This window comes from Gigantopelta aegis, chromosome 3 (genome assembly GCF_016097555.1).
Source record: "Gigantopelta aegis isolate Gae_Host chromosome 3, Gae_host_genome, whole genome shotgun sequence".
Taxonomy (NCBI): domain Eukaryota; kingdom Metazoa; phylum Mollusca; class Gastropoda; order Neomphalida; family Peltospiridae; genus Gigantopelta; species Gigantopelta aegis.
The window spans coordinates 80,441,449-80,462,937 of NC_054701.1; the positions used below are offsets into that span (position 1 = coordinate 80,441,449).

The window sequence follows — 21,489 nt, forward strand, 5'->3', positions numbered from 1 at the left end:
ATACAGTCGTTAAAAAGTCTCTGTTGGTCGACATCATCTTAACGATTGTAGCAAACTCAAGATAATCGCTTTAAGGTACATACCAATGACTGAAACAGTTTGCTTTGTTTAACGACACCACTAGAATACATTGGTGTATTAACCATGGGCTAAGCATTTGGTAATTTTGACATATAGTCTCAGAGAGGACACCTGCTACCTTTTTGTATTAGTAAGAAGGGATATTCTATATGCACCATCCCACAGACAGGATAGCACATGCCACCGCCTTTGATATACCAGTTGTGGTGTACTAGTTGGAACGAGAAATAGCCCAATGGGCCCACCGATGGGATCAATGCCTAACCGACCGCGCATCAAGCGAACGCTTTACTACTGGGCTACGTCCACTCGCCAAATGACTGCAATACAATTGCCAGGTGATTGCAGAGTTCACAAAACTGATGGCCATTCTTGTAACATGTTGTTGTTTTTCTGTATGAACGTCATTCATAAATTGAAAAAAAACGTTTATTTGTGTTCAATTTTGTTTAACCAAACACGTCGTTTTCATTAAAAATAGTCTAATGGTTTATACTATATTTACTTCGTTACGTGTTTTTCTATCTAGTTTCCTTCAAAATCCTGTTGTATAAAATACTTAATCTTTTCCAATTTGATTGTCATCGAAATACATTTGTATGTAAATTGTATATGTACACACAGGTATATCTTATTAGTATATTATAATTATGTAATTGTCGCCATTAGTATTATATTATATACTCTTCAAAAAAGTAGGGGAACCTGAAATATTAATGTTAATATCAACTATTAGACCGAACATACGTTCTGACCACAGATATCCTAGTAAAGCACGTTCAGGTCTGTTTATCAACACACCGAAACACATTCCATAGTTTGCACGTGCATCACGCAGTTGCCCCGTACACGTGCGTGTGTTGTCATTCTCAATTATGACAATTTCCAGGAAGGTCGATTAATCACTGTGGAACATTATTTCTGTCAATCGTTTTCATTCTGTTGATCATACAGTTGTTATTGTTTTGTTGTTAGTCATTTTTATTGTTTGAATTTGTGATTTACTGATAAAAAACATTAAATTTCAAATTTCACTTCTGACCCCAATCGTCCTTCGAGATCTTTGGTGGTCATAAAACCTACTGTAATACTGAACTGCCGGTTGCAATGTTTGCCAAATTAATTCACTATTATCATATAACCATTCCCCACGGCTAATATACCTTACAATTTTGGCAACTGTAAATTCTTATTAGAGTTTTCCTACTTTTTTTGAAGAGTATATGTATATAGAAGAGGGCTTAGTAAGTTGACAAACATGTGCCCAATCATTTTGTTGTTTACGCAGTAAAATATGTGTTCAATCAATTAGTCATAATAATATTGTTTATACTAAGATGCTGACGTTAAACATTGGATGATCACGAGGTGGACCTATACGAAAAATAAAATATATGCCAAGTGATAACCACCAAGTTCACAAATTAAACAAGGTGGCGGTTCCTACTACAACTGGATTAATGTCTCACTACACAGATACCATCTGCCATTGAAATCCATGTTAAATTGTCCAACTTCAAATGACGATTGCCAATAGAACGGGTTCTCGTTGGTACTAACAACATAGAATATTGCGAACATACATTATATAAGCAGGGGCGAGACGTAGCCCAGTGGTAAAGCGCTCGCTTGATGCACGGTTGTTTTGGGATCGATGCCAGTCAGTAGGCCCATTGGGCTATTTTTCGCTCCAGCCAGTGCACCACGACTATTACATCAAAGGCCGTGGTATGTGCTCTCATGTCTGTGGAATGGTGCATATAAAAGATCCCTTGCTGCTAATCGAAAAGAGTAGCCCATGAAGTGGCGACAGCGGGTTTCCTCCCTCAATATCTGTGTGATTCATAACCATATGTCCGACGCCATATAACCGTAAATAAAATGTGTTGAGTGCGTCCTTAAATAAAACATTTCCTTCCTTCATTTTATAAGCATTTATTTTCACTTCAAAATTGAAAACCTTTCCGTCTCAGTTTTTTGCTATATTACCACATATGGCTGTTGTACAGGTCCCAACAGGTGGTTCGTTAATCGATTCACTCCGGTTGTCTCTTCCGCTATACACCCATGTTCCAAAACGTCTATGCACACTATTACAAAATAGCTTGGGCAAAATACAGCCAGAAGGCGTACCATTAAACATGTAAATTGTTTTAATTCTTCCCTAATTCCTAGAAGTGAATAGTGGATGAATGAACTCTCATACTATTAGAGTGAATCCAGGACCCCGGATTTCCCTTTCTAGGCACCACCATGAAATAATCTCCCCTTTTGCATCAATGCCTGTATTAGGTCCATTTCAGCGAAGCACACTCTTATTACAGCGATGTTAAGTGGAGGAGAGTGGAGCGAATATGCGTGAATCAAGAATATAATAAATGAAGATTTCGATATATCTGTCTACATGTATTGTAAACATATAAATATTTAGTCACATATCTTTGCCTTCAAACTTCCCTAACAACAAACATCCCATGGATAGGGAACAGGAAGCACTACCCCCCAACTCTGAAGATGGGTAAATTATTTAATGACCGCGTAACCCATTTATCACCCTGCATCCAGGAAGTCTTAGCAAGAATTTAAAGTTTGTAAAACTATGTTTTCTATTTTGTTGACACTTCCTGCTTTTCAGGGTCATACATGTTTTGCGCTGACACCAAATAATCTGAAATGTGAAAGTTATTGCATAGCTAATATTACGTAGCCGGTAGTCCAGTGGTAAAGCGCTCACCTGACGCGAAGTATCGATATTTATTGCACATGCTACTTCAATGGGTTTTTTAAATATTTTTTAAATGAACAACTATGCTGGAATGGGCCTATATACGGTGTAACGTAAATAAATTATTTGTCTCTTTCAGCACATATCAGGCCTGTAGGAACCGGGAGGGGGAGAAGATCATATGACCCCAGTTTAGACGCAAAACACTTAACTTTCTGTTTTGTTTATGATGAAAAAAACTATATATTTGCTTGTCCCAACTCCCTACCCCTACCCCCTCAACTATAACATGTGCACCCCACTTCATATTGGAGGACAGCTGGGATTTTTAATTCTCCCCATATGTGAATGCATCGAACTGCTATATATATTCATTCACAACAGTCTGAGAGGAAATAAAGTCCGTGGACAACGCTTCATCGCGGAAGTAGAACAGGGGTCGTGCGTGGGTGGGTGGCGTTTTCCGCGCCGACGTAGAACAGGGCAAGCGGGTTGAGAGGGGAAAAGGGAGCCAAGTGGGTGCGGTTATTTTCCACATAGAAGTAGCACAATGATTGAAGGTGTGTGCGTGTAGGGTAGAAGCATTAACACATTTCTGATATTCGTGGCATTTCGTCAGTGAGTCATTTCAAATATATCAAGCTGCTAGCAGATGTGTGTCAGTGATATTTTGATTGGGTGAGTGAAACGTTACGTGGAAACAGGATTGCGTCGGTTTTAGCCAGAAAAGAAAGAAAATCAATCAAGGCTACTTAATATAACACGTTGAATTGAATGTTTTAGTAGATGTGGTGTTCAGTTTTGTAGTTTAAACTTTTACCTTCACACCCACCACAACCCCATCTCGCACAATCAAAGAAAAAATCGACCTCCCTCATTACATTGTTCAGGTAACCAGGATGATAAGGCAATAATTGTCTGTTGTGGTGAGACAATGCATCAATAATTGTTTCACTGGCATCACTTTTATTTCAACGTCGCCCTTGCTTTGGTACCAGGTGACAACAAATATATATTATATACTTCGCTGACAGGTGTACTGAAAAGAATGAGAACTTTGTGCACTCTAAAATGCTTGAAGCTGTGAGTATTAATCACAATGAAGAAGGGGTATCACTGCTGAGACACAGGGCAGTCTAAACTGATATATATGAGTTAGCCATTGCTGTAACCTTTGGTAGGACTTCTGTATCTTGAATAAGAAAACCATGCTAACTACTGCTTTACTGTTTGGAGTAACACTGTGGTTCTGGCTAATTCAACAAGTGCATTGCGGTGCAGGTATGTTTGAGCTATACATACACACACACACACACGCACGCACACACACACACACACACACATATAGACACACAACACACACACACACACACACACACACACACACACACACACACACACACTAATAGAGCGATATTTTGGAAATTTTAAATTTATGAATTTTTACTAAATATTTTTAAAATGTAAATAGAAATTTTTAATGTCTTATCTTCTCCTAGAATTTAGATCCAATAGTTCTGAACTTGGAACTATGATTCTCTGAGGAAGTCTTTACAAACTAATATAGATGAAATTTTGGAAATGTTGACTGTGAATTTTTATTAAATTTAACAATTTTAAATATAAATTTAACACTGAAACTTCAAACGTCTAGCTTTTTCTAGAGGTTAGATTGCATTGCGTCGAAACTTAGAGCTTAGTCATTCTCATGGACAGTCTTCATAAACTAATACAGAGATATTTTGGAAATTTAGAATGTCTGAATTTTTATTCAATTTTTAAAATTTTAAATAGAAATTTAAAATTTAAAAGTCCATCTTCTCCTATGATTTTGATCGAATATTAATTATGATTATCTGGAGCAGTCTTCGTAAACTAATATAGAAATATGTTAGAATCTTACAATTTTTATTAAATTTAAAACATTTTTAAATACAAATGTAACATTGAACATTTTCAAAATCTATTTTCTCCTACAGATCCACTATGACATTCATCAGTGGAGCTTTTCTAATACCGATTTGTCTTGTGTCTGTCTGTTCGGCATCTGTCTTCTTGTAGAATTTGTATTGGATTCGGCGGGACGTAGCCCAGTGGCAAAGCGCTCGCTCGATATGCGTCAGTGGGCCCATTGGGCTATTCCTCGTTCCAGCCAGTGCACCACGACTGGTATATCAAAGGTCGTGATATGTGCTCTCCTGTCTGTAGAATGGTGCATATAAAAGATCCCTTGCTGCTAATCGAAAGGAGTAGCCCATGAAGTGGCGACAGATTTCCTCCCTCAATATTTGTGTGGTCCTTAACCATATGTCCGACGCCATATGACCGTAAATAAAATGTGTTGAGTGCGTCATTAAATAAAACATTTCCTTCCTTGTATTGGATTGTTCTGAAACTTGGCACAACGATCCTCTAGGGCATTCTCCACAAATTATTAGAGATATATTTTGGAAATTTAGAATTTTTCAATTTTTAGTAAACAATTTTCTGCTGAAAAAAAAGAAGAAGATAATTAAATGGTGGTGCACTATGTACATTCATTTACCATTTTCTTTTTCAGGAAATAAGTGGGCATATTCTCATAATGATCTAGGTTCGTACAATACACTTACTATACACATTATTATTTTAATAATAATAATAATAATAATAATAATAATTATTATTATTATTATTATTATTATTATTATTATTATTATTATAATAGTTGTTGTTGTTGTTGTTATCAACACTACTGTGATTCCAATTATCACAGTTATGGCCATCAAATTCCGTAATAGTTAAACATAATTTGTTATATATGATATAGAAGTAATTAGCATGGATTCTGTACACGTTCGGGATCATTCCATTTCATTTCAACTTATTTTCGTGCTTATATCCAATTAAGGTTCAAACAAACTGTCCTGGGCACACACCTCAGCTATTTGGGCTATATGTCCAGGACAGTGGATTAGTTGTTAATTGTTAGTCGTTAGTGAGAGAGAAGAGGGTGTAGTGGTCTTTCCCCTACCCATAGAATCGTTAAAAGGATCGATCCCCGTCGGTGGACCCATTGGGCTATTTTTTATCCCAGCCACTGCACCACGACTTGTATATCAAAGGTATGTGTTGTCCTGTCTGTGGCAAGTTACATATAAAAGATCTTTCTTTGATGACTACGTCTCAGAATTACCAAATGTTTGACATCTAATAGCCGATGATTAATTAATCAATGTTCTCTTTAAAAACAACTTTAACTTTCACCCCACCTCCACCCCGTTTTAGAATATTCGTTGTCATTTTGTGAGCTGGATATGTAGTGTTTTATTCTTCAATTATACTTTGCCTGTTTTGAGCAGGACCGGAAAACTGGCCATTAGTCTTTCCGACTTGTGGAGGTGACCGACAGTCTCCAGTCGAAGTTGTATCTGAGCTGGTGGAACCAGGCAGAGGCCTAACCGACTTCAACCTCAGTGAACTGAACAACACCAATGGCGTGTCGATGGTTATAGCGAATACTGGTGGATATACGGGTAAGGCGCAAATACGAACGTATACTTAATTTGCAATGCGTAATCCGTAGCAATAATTGTTTAATCAAACATGTTGAGTAGATTCCATCTATGCGTCTCCGTACACGTGTGCGTATCTATGCATTATTACGTGTATAAATATATGGATTATGGATGCATGGAGTTTGCGCCAAATACAACAAAAGTACACAAACACTGCGGACAAAATCCAGTGCAATAAACAACACTCCCTCTTCAAAAAAAGACAAAGAAAACACGACAGAAATAAAACACCACCATTACCTGCAACAACGACAAACTAACAACAAAGTTCTAACTAACTAATCGATTCATTAAATGTATTGATGTTTGAATTAATGGACACAACTCGTGCGCTTGAACCATGTGGCCAGATAATCGTACCAAGTCCCGTACTCGAGTACAACCAAATACAATGCAATACAAAGTTACTTCCCTTTTTATTCTTTGGTGCAAAATGTTTTTTACCTGTGTTTTGATTTTTACATATATATTCCAATATCGAAAGCAGAATGCGGTAGGCTCTTGTTGTTTTTCGTTTTTTTTTTGTTTTTTTTTCGTTTCAAGCAATTCCATTGGGTGTGTTTATTTATTTTTTTAAATATCGTTTTATATTAAAAACATTGTTTTATCCCAATGCCCTCTGTTTTTGTTCTCCTTTGAATTCCATTTTATGTCTTGCCGATCTAGCAACTCATTTTTTTTTTTTTTTTTTTTTTTTGCTGTTGACCTCCACACCCCAATCATTGTGTATAGAAAACGGATCCAGTCATTTGAAATCGTTGCCTCATCCACCCAATCATACTCTGACTGACATTAAAGTGCCTCGCGACTTCTCGTTGACCGTGTTAAACCTGTGTCCGACCTACTCCATTGCCCTTCTCAACATTAGACAAAACACGACACATTTGCAACTGAAGTGTGCGTGAATATGTGAATGGCAATCATGCACACTTTAATACCCATGGTGAGAACGCATTGCACGGGTACAATATACAGAATTTCAGACATAGTGCGTTGAGACAACCCATTTGTTGGGGTGAGAGTAGGTGCATTTGTTTGCATAACTTTTACCATTTTGTTGTGGCCTCTAACCAAAGTACCATTACACATATTGAAATCCAAACGCGACATAGGAAACTTCACTTTGGACCTAATCCACGAAGGCCATACATTCCTTCTTCAATAATTAGTGTGTTGGACGGGCAACGTTAACATGTGTAGTACTAACAATATGAGTGACACTTCAATGGTGACGTTGAATTTATTTATATATATATATATATATATCGTTAAAAAGTGTATGTTTTTCTCTACATGACAGGCTTGTTTCGTGAGAGAGTTGAATTATTGCTCTCACTCATCAGATGTAGATTTAATTACACCGTCAATATATATATATAGAGAGAGAGAGAGAGAGAGAGAGAGAGAGAGAGAGAGAGAGAGAGAGAGAGAGAGAGAGAGAGAGAGAGAGAGAGAGAGAGAGAGACACACAGACAGACAGACAGATAGATTGGATGATATAGATAGATAGATAGATAGATAGATAGATAGATATGTAGCTATATAGCTAGATAGGTAAGATAGATAAGATAGACAGACAGACAGAGAGATAGATAGATAGATAGATAGATAGATAGATAGATAGATAGATAGATAGATAGATAGATAGATAGATAGATAAGATAGGATAGGATAGAATAGGATAGGATAGGATAGGATAGGATAGATACATACATACATACATACATACATATATATATAGACAGACACATAGATACATAGATAGATACATTGATAGATATAGTCAATATAACACATTGCATTTGTAGAAATAATCATATGGTCAATTTCCGTATTTGTGCCAAAACTATTCTTTGATTTATGTGATGTTGTTTGAATTCTACTTGAAATAAGGCAAATGTCAAGTGTCTACGACTGTTGAAACATTGTACTCTCTGTTTGCAGTTAAAATTATCGTCAGTGGCAGTCCTATTTACATTACCGGAGGAGGTCTGGAGGGACGCTACAGGCTGATACAATTTCACTATCACTGGGGGTTACAGAATCACCGAGGTTCAGAACACTGCATCGATGGAGGTTATTTTCCTATGGAGGTAACTTGATATCAATACATCATCGTCGTCGTCATCATCGTAGCCAACAGTATATGTCTCCGCTTCTTTCTCCCCTCTCTCTCTCTCTCTCTCTCTCTCTCTCTCTCTCTCTCTCTCTCTCTCTCTCTCTCTCTCTCTCTCTAGGTGCTTGCGTCGCAGGCTTGAACCACATTCATGGATCAGTTCAACTGATTGCTTTTTTCTCGTTCCAACCAGTACACCACTGGTAAATGGCCGTGGTATGTGTTTTATATATATACATAATACATTAACCATAATCCATCATATAGTTATATATTTATTATTTATCACATAATAATACATTGCAGTGCATTGTGGAGAGTGATTCGTAGATCTATTATAAATATAAATTATGAATTTTGCTGCTAATAAATAGTTACACAATGTTGTTAACTGCTTTACGTTATTAATGGACAGTAATTGTATTAATTTAAATAAGATGGTCGGGTATAATAGCATGGTTTAATATATTTGCCTCTCAGAGTACTATAAAATGGACAAAGTAATATGAAGTGGAGCGTGCATTACAACAGCTTGCTCTGAATGTGCACGTAAAGCCCTACGACCTGAACTGATGAAGTGGAACTCATCTTCAACTGCATGCATAAGGTAGCCATGATCAAACAAAACGTGTACCAGAATTAAACAGTGCTGCTAAAAATCGGCGTAAAATAAATATTCTAAAAAACAAGGTGCAGTAATACTTTTCAGATATTGAATGTTCTAGCTGTGAACTTGGTTATTTCTGAATCAAGTTTGTTTTAACTTTCAGATGCACATCGTTCTGTATAATGACAAGTACGCCGACTTCACTTCTGCTATACACAAGAATATGGGTATTGCTGTATTAGCATTCTTTTTCAAGGTAAGACGTTCCCATCTCGAAAGATACCGAGAACGTAAATAATTGTCAAGTCATGACATGGCAAGAGAGGATGGGTGTGTGAAAACAGTAGCCAGGGTATAGTAACAGAGGTCCTTCTACACTTTTTTCACATCACCCTTATCTAGTTTTGGTTATGGTTACTGACACTACATTAAATTGAATAACATTAAATTTTAAAATGTTGTACCTATTGCATCATTTCAGGAATAAGTTGTAAGAAAGAAGTGTGAGTTAAACACATGTTCCCAGCAAATGTTCTGACGTCGATATGTTGAAAGTCATTTGAATGAATTCGCAAATATTTAGCGGTCGATTCGTACCTTTGTTCCTGATTGCTTTATGCTAACTCGACATCGAAACACGCTATTACATTTGACCTTTAGATTCTGTATAAACATTCTGGTACACCCAGCTTGTGGTTGAAACGAATGAGTGTTTATTAACGTCCTGACACAGGAGACTGGTTTCCATAAAATGTGAGAAAGGCGCCGATCCTCTCAAACATTCTGTAAAGTTGAATAGATTTCAACTAAAGGTTTCTTGACGACATCACAAGAGAACACCTGCTATTGGATGTCAAACATTCGGTAATTGTGACATATAGGCTGAGAGGAAAACCGCTACATTGTTTCTAAATAGCAGCAAGGGATGTTTTATATGCATTTTCCCACAAGTCAGCACATACCAGTATACCAGTTGTGGGGCACTGGTTGGGACGGGGAAAATCCAATCAGAAAATGGCTCCACTGAGGGGGTTCGATCCTCTCACCATAGCACCATAGGCGAGCGCTTCACCGACTGAGCTAGATCCTGCTACCTACACTTCGTTCTAGCCAGAACACCGGCAAGAGCTGCTATATCAAAGGCCGTGGTATGTACTATCCTGTCTGTTGGATGGTGCATGTAAAAGATTCCTTGCTGCTAATGGAAAAAAATTATAGCGGGATTGCCCTCTAGGTCTGTATGTCAAAATTACCAAATGTTTGATATCCAATAGCCGATGATTAATCAATCAATGTGCTCTAGTGGTGTCGTTAAACAAAACAAACTTTAACATTTTGAAAGCGTTGAAAGATCCAGTCCCACGTTTCAAGTTTCCTGATCCATCGCCAGTCCGGATCCGATACATTAGCTACGACTGTGTTGCCATAAATGTTTCTTTGGTCTGCTTCAATCTGTGTCAGTTCGCGTCAGTCGTTCGACGATGTGCTACAGAGTGTATGGGAACCAGCCTTAACGAATATATTCTTCCGAGAAGTGTGGGTGGCGTGAGATGGATGAGATGTTTAAAATATGTATAAAATATCGCATGAGACAAGATGTGGCTATTTTGGCACATTCATATTTTCCGTTTGTTTCTCCTCCCTTAGAGGGGCGGGACGTAGCCCAGTGGTACAGAGTTTGCTCGATGCGCAGTCGGTGTGGGATCGATCCCCGTCGGTGGGCCTATTGGGTTATTTCTCGTTCCAGCCAGTGCACCACGATTGGTATATCAAAGGTCGTGGTATGTACTACCCTGTCTGTAGGATTGTGCATAGAAAAGATCCCTTGCTGCTAATCGGAAAGAGTAGCCCATGAAGTGGCGACAGCGGGTTTCCTCTCTCAATATATGTGTGGTCCTTAACCATATCTCTGACGCCATATAACCGTAAATAAAATGTGTTGAGTGCGTCGTTAACCAAAACATGTTTTTCTTTCCTCCCTTAGAAATCCTTTCTTGATTCAGTCAACGATTTATCAGAAATCGAAATGTTTTACTGTGCGAGTAGACGTACAGGTAGTTCATAAAATTAAATATGTGCTGATTCTGAGGGTCAATGGCGTTTAAGTAATAGAGAGGGCAAGCATACGTTTGGTGAGAGCTTATTTTTTAAAAATTGTTTTCTAGGTTGGCAAAGTAAACAAAAGCATGCTCCAAATTACGAATCACATCTTGGATATCAAGTTCAAAGGTTTGTCTTATGTATTCATTCAGTAACACTACCTTTAAACTGATATATAAGATAAAGTGATCTTGAGTCGAATAACTTTAAAGGTATTTTTTTGAGGTTTTACACAACAATAAGGATTAAGTAATTACTACATTATATAGATTGACTTGACTCTAGAAGAAAACAGCCACAGCGCGTGTTTTGAATACCACACAAGATATATTTTCAAATCTGTGTCTCTTTCCCCATTTATAATCAGCGTCCTAAAAGGAACATTTACTATGAACATGGTGTGCATTTTTACATGGCATGCATTTTTACATGGTATGCATTTTTACATGGTATGCATTTTTATATATTTGTACACATATATCTCCTTTAATTTTGTTTGGAATTTAAGCCGCGTCAGTCATCTAAAATAAAAACTTAAAAACAAAAAACAAACAAATCCCCCCCCACCCCCCACCCCCCCCACCCCCCCAAAAAAACACCTAAACAAACAATAAAAAAGACAAAAAAAGACCACCCCACCAACCCCCCCCCCCCAAAAAAAAAAAAAAAAAAAAAACCCCCAAAAAACCAACAAATTATTATTAATAATAAAATAATAATAAACAATTCTGAATTCGTATGTAACAATATTATTTTATCTCGGCCCATGTTTGTTTAGGATTTGAAGAACAGGAGACCCAACTAAATATTGCTTTATGGTTTTCTTTTTAACCGACAGACAGCAGAAAGCCAATTGCTGCGTTTCCAATATTATCTTTGTTACCGAAGAAGATCAATTCCTGGTTCAGATATGACGGCAGCCTGACCACGCCCCCTTGCTCTGAATCGGTCACGTGGACTTTATTTAAAGACGAAATCCACATTTCAGACGCACAGGTTGTATAGCTTATTTATCATCTAACCACAATTTAGACGTAAACTGTATTTATGTACCTATATCCTTTCAAGGTCCAGGTTAGCCCGAGTACTCTGTCTGTAAAAGAGCTAGACGGATATTTGGACATAAATACGCTCTTATTACAGCGTATTTATGTCCAAATGTCCGTCTAGCTCTTTTACAGTCAGAGTAGGCCTACTCGGGCTAGGTCAAGGTACGTCCATCATAAGCCAAATCTCTGGCAAGGTCAGTGGTTGGACTTGGGGCAAAATGGTATTTATCTTCAGGGCATAATTGTGATCAATTAACCAAAAATTTAGAGCGTCAGTCAAAAAAGTATACACTGTGGCTAAACTATGTTTAATTATTATGACGCAAAATTTAGATTGAGCACTTTCTAAAGATCAAAACAATTTATTCCAATACGCGCGGATGTGTGTACGTGTGAGAAAAGAGAGGGAAAACCGTGTTTTACGACACCTCATGACATTTTTAAAATACGTTTATTATGGTGGGGTTATTTTTTGGTTGAGAGAAAGATCGAGAGGAAACCCACTACCACCACATAGGCTACTCCTACCGATATATCAGCAAGGGGTGTTCCAATAGACAGGACAGTACATACCACGGTATTTCATGTACCAGTCGTGGGATACTGGGTATTGCGGGAAAAAATCATAATCCACGGAGGACGATCGATCCTGTGACACTTCGTACCTCAGACGAGCGCTTTACCACTGAGTAACATCCCGGCCCAGAGAGAGAGAGAGAGAGAGAGAGAGAGAGAGAGAGAGAGAGAGAGAGAGAGAGAGAGAGAGAGAGAGAGAGAGACAGAGAGACAGAGAGAGACAGAGAGGTACGGAGAGACGGACAAAAGGGGTTGTGTGTAAGTGATAAGTTGTATATGTATGTGTGTGCGCGCCAGTTTCAATTATTTAACTTTATATTACTTTCTATAGTAAAGTGACTTCATTTTCAGATCCAGGAATTTCGCAATATCTTCGAAAACGTTCGAGGACAAGAAAACAGGACTCTAGCTGATAACTTTAGGCCACTGCAGGCACTAAACAGTCGTAAAGTGTACACCAACCTTCACTTTGAAACAAGTTCTGTTACCACTGAACCCACGACGCAGTAATGAATTTGCTGCATTGTAAAATTCTGTAATGACTGGTATTACATATTAAATAAATGTTCTTGTTTATAATATCAGTGTATGTATATTCTATGTGTTTATGATTGTCCTAATATTCGTAAGAAGCCCAAACTGGATGTGGTTTCCAAATATGTTCGTACATACGAAACATATATATTAGGAAATAAAATGAACTTTGAGCTATTGCAAACTCTATGACGATCAGAAACACGTTTAATAATCAACCACTTATATTGTATTTAGAAACATATATCTAATATGTAAGGTTAAAAAGTCTCTGTTGATTCTGTTGATATATAACCATCGCCGAAAACCAAAGATAGTCTCTCAAAGTACACATCTATGAATGACGGAAGTGTAAGTGCCAGGTGATCGCAGAGTCAACAGAGTTGATATGATTCTTGTAAGATGTTGTTGATTCTGTATGAAAGTTGTTTATAAAAAATTGGCATATTTGTGTCCAAAAATGTATAAAACAAACATATCGTTTTAATTTAAAAATATTCAAATGGTTTGTATTATATTTTCTGCTTTTTGTGTATCTCTAGTTTTTTCAAAATCTTATTGTATAACAATTTTTTTCAATTTCATTGTTATCAAAAGGCGGGGGCCTGTAACACAATAAATGTAGACACACACACACACACACACACACACACACACACACACACACACACAGACACACACACACACACACACACACATACATTTATTTATCCTCTACGCCAGTGCGTTAATATCTATGTATGTAACAGTCAACCTCGATATACATACACTGTATAGATATTCATACATCAATACATACTAGCCGGTGCCAGGTCTGCCCACAGTTGCATGCACGTAAGCGGGATCGACCGCGTAGATTGTAGGCCCCATGCATGTGGTTGAGTTAAAGAGCATCTTTTTAATAGCTCAGAGCACATCGTGGTTAGTCTTGCAATTTGCGGTCGATTCGGTGCCACAGGTTCGATTCCCAGCAACGGCATAGGACAATTTGTGAGGCCAGAAAGGATTTAATTATCCCCTGCGCCAGTGCATTAATATTTATGTATGTAACAGTCAACCTCGGCATACATACAATATACAGATATCCATACATCAATACATAATACATACATACATCAATATGTACACACACACACACACACACACACACACACACACACACACACACACATATATATATATATATATATATATATATATATATATATATATACTCTTCAAAAAAGTAGGGGAACCTGAAATATTAATGTTAATATGAACTATTAGACCGAGCATACGTTTTGACCACAGACATCCTAGTAAAGAACGTTCAGGTTTGTTTATCAACACACCGAAACACATTCCATAGTTTGCACGTGCATCACGCAGTTGTCCGTACGTGTGTGGTGTGTCATTCTCGATTTTGGCAATTTCCAGGAAGGTCGATTAATCTCTGTGGAACATTATTTCTGTCAATCGTTTTCATTCTGTTGATCATACAGTTGTTATTGTTTTCTTTTTAGTCATTTTTATTGTCTGAATTTGCGATTTACTGATATAAAAAACGTCAACTTCCAAATTTCACTTTTGACCCCAGTCGTCCTTTACGATCTTTGGTGGTCATAAAACCTACTGTAATACTGACCTACCGGTTGTAATGTTTGCCCAATTAATTCACTATTATCATATAACCATTCCCCACAGCTAATATACCTTACAATGTTGGCAATTGTAAACTCTTATTAGAGTTCCCCTACTTTTTTTTGAAGAGTTACTACTATATTACACTTGTGTAATTGTCGCCATTATTATTATAGTATATGTATATAGGAGAGGGCCTAGTAAGTTGACAAACTTGTGCCCAATTCATTTGTTGTTTATGCAATAAACTATATTTTCAATCAATAATCATAATAGTATTATATATACATAACATGATACTGACGTTGAACAATCGAAGATCGCCAGTTGTATCAAATTCAATATAATTCTAGTGATAATCACCAAGTTTACAAATTAAACAAGATGGTAGTTTCTACTACAACTGAATTCAGAGACGTTTTAAGGATCCGCGGGGCCTGTAGCACAAATAACAGCGGGACCACCTTCCCAGGATGTATAGTATGCAACTCTCTCGGGGAGAGGGAAAAAATTGACCTTGGGAAAATAAATGTACACATGACCGCGGGGGCCCTTGAAGCACAGAACCCGTAGCACGTGCTACATGTGCTACTAGGATAAACCGGCTCTGACTGCATTGTGTGGTTCATCATACTATTGGAGTGAATCCAGGACTCCGGATTTCGCGCAATCCATCGCTTCCTGTAATGTATCGGAAAAATCATGGAACCGAAATTTGTTAAGGATTATCAAGTAACATTATCCATCATTACCAGCTAATTGAATAAGCGCGATGATTTACTAAAACGATAGTTAATACTGACTGAATGTGTATCATGTAGAACAGTTCACAAAAGCGATTTTAGTTCTTGAGGATCGGCCTCGGTCGTGCAATGGTTAAGCCATCGGCCTTAAAGGGACAGATCCTAGTTTTTAAACATTTAAGGCATATTTTTCAACCCGTAAAAATGGAAACTAAGTTTGGTTAATTTACAAACCCGTAACAAATTTGGATAGAACAGAGTGAAACAAGAGTCTGTGACGTTGAAATACCCTGAAAATAGACTAAAACACGACTCCATAATCATTACTTCTCAGACGCACGTGCCTTTTTAAAAATATGAAAAAATGCATTTTGTGGTATTAGAAACACCAGGATGACCACAAACACTTCGGTCGACGGAAGTGGATAACTAAACAATAAAATATAAGTAATGTTTGATTCCAGTGATCGTAAACGGCTCTAATAGTGAAAAATATGCCTTATTGTTTAGAAACAAGAGTCTGCTCCTTTAAGGCTAATAGGTATTAGGTTTGCACCTTGGTACCGGCTCCCATCCAGTGTTGTTATCCATATCAATTTTGTGTATACATTATATAGAGAAAACTGCCTGACTGGCCATTTTAGATCGTACTGGCGTGAGGAAGTATAAGAAACAAAAAAAAATTTGGTTTGTTTAAAAACATCACTAGAGCACATTGATATTTTAATCATCGGTCACTGGATGTCAAACATTTGGTCATTTTTGACACGATGTTTTAGAGGAAGCCCGCTATAATTTTGTGATTCGACCCTACCACGCAAGTACCTCACCTTCAGCTTCACCGACTGATCTAGATCCTGCTTGGTACAAGAAACAAAACCCAGAGATAGAAAACCGAGTGTCCTTTCCATTGGACTCCCCTCCCCCAAGTGTCCAAATTCAGATGACAAAGCACTGAATGCTAGGATCACCCACACACCCCCCCCCCCCCAAAAAAAAAGAGAGAGAGAAAAGAGGAGAATATTTCTCTAACCACTCATTTAGTATAAACTGAAAGGACTGATAGACATTTTTACAACGTATGAAATTAAAGGGACATACCCCAGTTTTTAAACACTAAGGCATATTTTTGACTATTATAGCCATTTTTTTATAACTGAAATCATACTTTACTTAGACTGTATGGTTTAGATTATCAATGTCCGTACATTCGAAATGTTTTTGGTCATGCTGGTGTTTTTAATATCACAAAATGCATGTCTCATATATTTAAATACGCACGTGCGTCTGAGAAGTAACAGTTATGGAGTTGAGGTTTAGTCTATTTTTAGAGGGTGTTTCACCATTTCAAAGTCACAGACTCATGTTTCACTCAATTGCAACTTTATCCAAATGTGTTACAGGTTTGTAGATTAACTAAACTTTTCACTGGTTGAAACTAGGGTCTGTCCCTTTAATGTGTTTCTCATTTAACTGATTCGATTTGTATATTTTAAATAGCGGGCCAGCCACTTTTCAAGATCTTTTTATAGAAAGTTTGGTGTGAGTGGGTGTGTGTGGGGGTTTTTGGGGTTTTTTGTTGTTGTTTTTTGTGTGTTTTTTTGTTCCTAGGCTCCATCATGAGGTAATCTCACTTTTTCCATCAATGGCTGTATTAGATCCATTTCAGCCAATCACAAACTCGCATAATGAGCATCTTAATTATGAAAAACCGACCGAAAATCTGTCTTAATGACGAGTCACGTGACAAAATATACTACAACATGATAGTGTGGTAGTCTGCAATAGTGTGAAGGAAATGTTTTATTTAACGACGCACTCAACACATTTTATTTACGCTGTTTCAAGTTTGCTTTGTTTAATCACACCACTAGTGCACATATATTTATTAATAATCGGCAATTGGATGTCAAACAGTTATTAATTCTGATATAGTCTTAGAGGAAACCCGCTACATATAAGCATTAGCAGCAAAGCTGTCTTTCAGGTAAACGTTCCCCTTAGCCATGTCGGGACATTCCACGGCTTTTGATACATGTCGTGAGGTACTGGTTGGGGCGGAGGAAAACCATATCTGCCTACTGAACTAGATTTCGTCTTCTGCTAGGAGTATTATTTGTTTGTATTACCATTGTTTGACACCCAACAGCCGATGTAGTTTTCGTGCTGGGGTGTCGTTAAACATTAATTAATTCATTCATTCTGTTAGGGGTGGGACGTAGCCTAGTGGTAAAACACACACCTGATGTTCGGTCGGTCTAGGATCGATCCCATTCGGTGGGCCCATTGGGCTATTTCTCGTTCCAGCCAGTGCACCACGACTGGTATATCAAAGACCGTTGTATGTGTTATCCTGTCTGTGGGATGGTGCATATAAAAGATCCCTTGCTACTAATGGAAACATGTAGGGATTTCCCTCTCAAGAATATAATACATAAACAACATTCCGATTTGTCCGCCTACTGCACACATAAATATTTAGTCAAATATCTTTACCTTCAAACTTGCCTTCATAATGATTACTCGGAAACGGAGGGGGGAGGGAAAGTCTACCCCCAACTCTGGAGATGGGTAAATTATGTGATGACCGCGGAACCAACTTATTATCCTGAATCAGGAAGTCTTATCAAAGATTCAAAATTTGTAAAACTATGTTTTTATTTTTGTTGACACTTCCTGCTTTTCAGGGTCATAAATGTGTTACGCTGCCACCAAATAATCTGAAATCTGGAAGTTATTGCGTAGCTAGTATTAAGCTCCACCCCAGGCAAGCCATCGAGATTTATAGCACATGTAAGCGACCATGCTGTAATATATGTAAATAATGTATAATGTAAATGAATTCGTTGCCGGTATGCCAACAAATAACAAACCTGTATGAACCAGGCGGAGGTGGGAGAAGATCGTATGACCCCCTCTCCAGATTAGAAGCAACACTGTAATTTTGTCTTGTAGAGAAACAGTTTTTCGTTCGACGTCCCCCAGCTCCTCCACTCACTAACACACGCACACACACAGGCACACACACACACACACACACACACACACACACACACACACACACACACACACACACACACACAAACACACACACACACACACACACACATACCGAGAGAGATTGGGGAGAGGAGAGAGAGAGAGAGAGAGAGAGAGAGAGAGAGAGAGAGAGAGAGAGAGAGAGATTGGACGGCAGCTTGGATTTTAGTTATCTGTCTGCGAATGTTTTGAAATTCTTTAACCAATCATTCACAACAGTTTTAGAGGAAACAAAACACGTCCGTGCGTTGTCCTTACAGAAGTAACACAAGGGTCGTGCATGGGTGGGGTAGGAATAGGGAAGTGTGTGTTTTCCTTACGTAGGACATATGATTAAGCACCCACACAGATATTGAGAGAGGAAATCCACTGTCGCCACTTCATGGGCTACTCTTTTCGATTAGCAGAAAGGGATCTTTCATATGCACCATCCCACAGACAGGATAGCATATACCACGGCCTTTGATATACCAGTCGTGGTGTACTGGCTGAAACGACAAAAAGCCCAATGGGAACACCGACGGGGATCGATCCTACACCGACCGCGCACCAAGCGAACGCTTTACCACTGGGCTACGTCCCGTCCCTTCCTCACAGAAGTAAACGAGGGCGTGCGGGTTGATTGAAAATAGGGGAGCCAAGTGGGGGCGGTTTTTCCACCATAGAAGGTGCACAAGGCTTGAGAGGGTGTGCGTGTAGGGGGGTGGGCGCAGACTGATTGATAACTACCAACAACATATTTCTGATATTCATATTACATCAGTAATTGTTTCACATCACCCTTATTTTAACATCGCCCATGCTTTGGTACCAGCTGACAAATATATATATACTTCGGTGACAGGTGTAATGAAAAGAATGGGAACTTTGTGCGATTTAAAATACTTGGAGCTGTGGGTATTAATCATAATGAAGAAGGGTTTCACTGGTGAGATTCAGGGCAGTCTAAACTGATATATAGGAGTTGGTCATTGCAGTAATCTTTGGTAGGAGTTCTGTATCTTGAATTCGCAAACCATGTTAACTACTGCCTTGCTGTTTGGAGTAACACTGTTGTTCTGCCTAATTCAACAAGTGCATTGCGGTGCAGGTATGTTTGAGCTATACATACACACACGCACACGCACACGCACGCACACATACATGCACACACAAAAACTAATAGAGATATACTTTATTAAATGATTTTAAAATTTAAATTGAAAGTTTAAAATCTTATCTTCTCCTAGAATTTGGATAGGATGGTTGTGAAACTTGGTACTATGATTCTCTGGAGTAGTCTTCATAAATTAATAATGATGCTTTTGGGGAAATTGTAATTTTTTTTATTAAATTAAAGGTTTCTCGGGGCAGTCTGTTTGCCCAGTATCTGTCTTCTTTGTAGAGTTTGTATTGAATTGTTCTGAAACTTGGTACAATGATCCGTTGAAGCACACTCCACATATTAACAAAGAGATATTTAGGAAACTTTTAATTTTTCAATTTTTATTAAACAATTTTCTACTGGCAAAAATGAAAATTAAATAGTAGAGTTCTACAGGGCGATGTGCTTCTTGTTTCAACAGCTACTCTAGATAGTTTGGCAGAATTTTACGACACGCAGTTGCTCAGTATAGTTAGGTTGCTTAGCGCCATTTTAAAGATTATCAATACCTGGCGGATAAAAGCACAAGACTTTGTGTACAGCTCTGCAGAAGTGGATTTTTGTTCGGTATTCATATAAAACACCTAAATCCAAGATGGCCGCCATATAGATAAAATATACCATTTCGCAAGTTCTACGAATTGTAAAAAGGTCAGAATGGTTGCAAAATAGGTGGGTTTTTTTATGAATTTGAATTGGAACATTACAGTACCACCATTACATTAATAGTCGTCCAGAAATACTGTAATTATATCACAAAATGATTTCTGAATATTCCAGTATATCTATATATGTTGATATCGATTATGTCACGGGGATTCTATAATTCCCGTAACTGAATAAAACACGATTATCAAAATATCTCTCCTAACTGTATATCTATTAGATATCTCTGTAACAGGCGGTTAAACCCTAGTATGGCTCGTCTCTAGGTATGATCAGAGATACGATCTTATATAAAGTATATATTTATAGCACGTTTAGCTCACTAGAAACACAACAAAACACAATACACTTTGGAATCTGTATTAACCTACGCTGACAAATGTACAGCCGTAGTAATTAATTAATAACAGCAATAATAACAACCCAGAACTGATCACTTAATTAGTTAATCTCTAGGTGTCTAGTTACACAATATGCGAATCACTTCACCGTTACACAACACCCACACGTGTGATAATTGAGAAACGCTTCCAGGAGAAGTTAATTAATAAAGGAATTACAACACCATTCCTAACTGGTTAATTTTTAATTAACCCTTACTACTCGTTCAGTAACGTGTGATAATTTAGGAACGCTTCTTGGGGAACTTAATTAATAAAGGAATTACAGCTCTATTCCTAACGGGTTAATTTTAATTAACCCTAACTACTCATTCAGTAACCTTGTAACACAGAATTAATACTGGTACCTATCACAATAAAGACAATAACCTACAGTTTACCTAGGTCGTCTAGGATGACTGGCTAAGCTTTATATTACCAAAATACTCGTATAATGTTAGAACAAAAAGTCTACGATTTACTTCGTCAGATGACCGAAGACACTGTCTAAAGAATATTGGTATAATACAGTATTAAAATATTTAAAGTCAC

The 21,489-nt window shown here is 37.7% G+C and overlaps 1 protein-coding gene across 1 annotated transcript in view; it reads left to right on the forward strand.

The window, feature by feature from the left end:
* Positions 1-13,321, forward strand: part of LOC121368869 (carbonic anhydrase 7-like) — a 24,410-nt gene extending 11,089 nt beyond the window's left edge. Inside the window, exons 6-11 of the mRNA XM_041493625.1 lie at positions 6,148-6,321; positions 8,308-8,456; positions 9,250-9,342; positions 11,252-11,315; positions 12,025-12,182; positions 13,163-13,321. Of these exons, the coding sequence (XP_041349559.1) occupies positions 6,148-6,321; positions 8,308-8,456; positions 9,250-9,342; positions 11,252-11,315; positions 12,025-12,182; positions 13,163-13,321 (797 nt within the window). The remainder of the gene's footprint in view (positions 1-6,147; positions 6,322-8,307; positions 8,457-9,249; positions 9,343-11,251; positions 11,316-12,024; positions 12,183-13,162) is intronic.
* Positions 13,322-21,489: the final 8,168 nt, after the last annotated feature.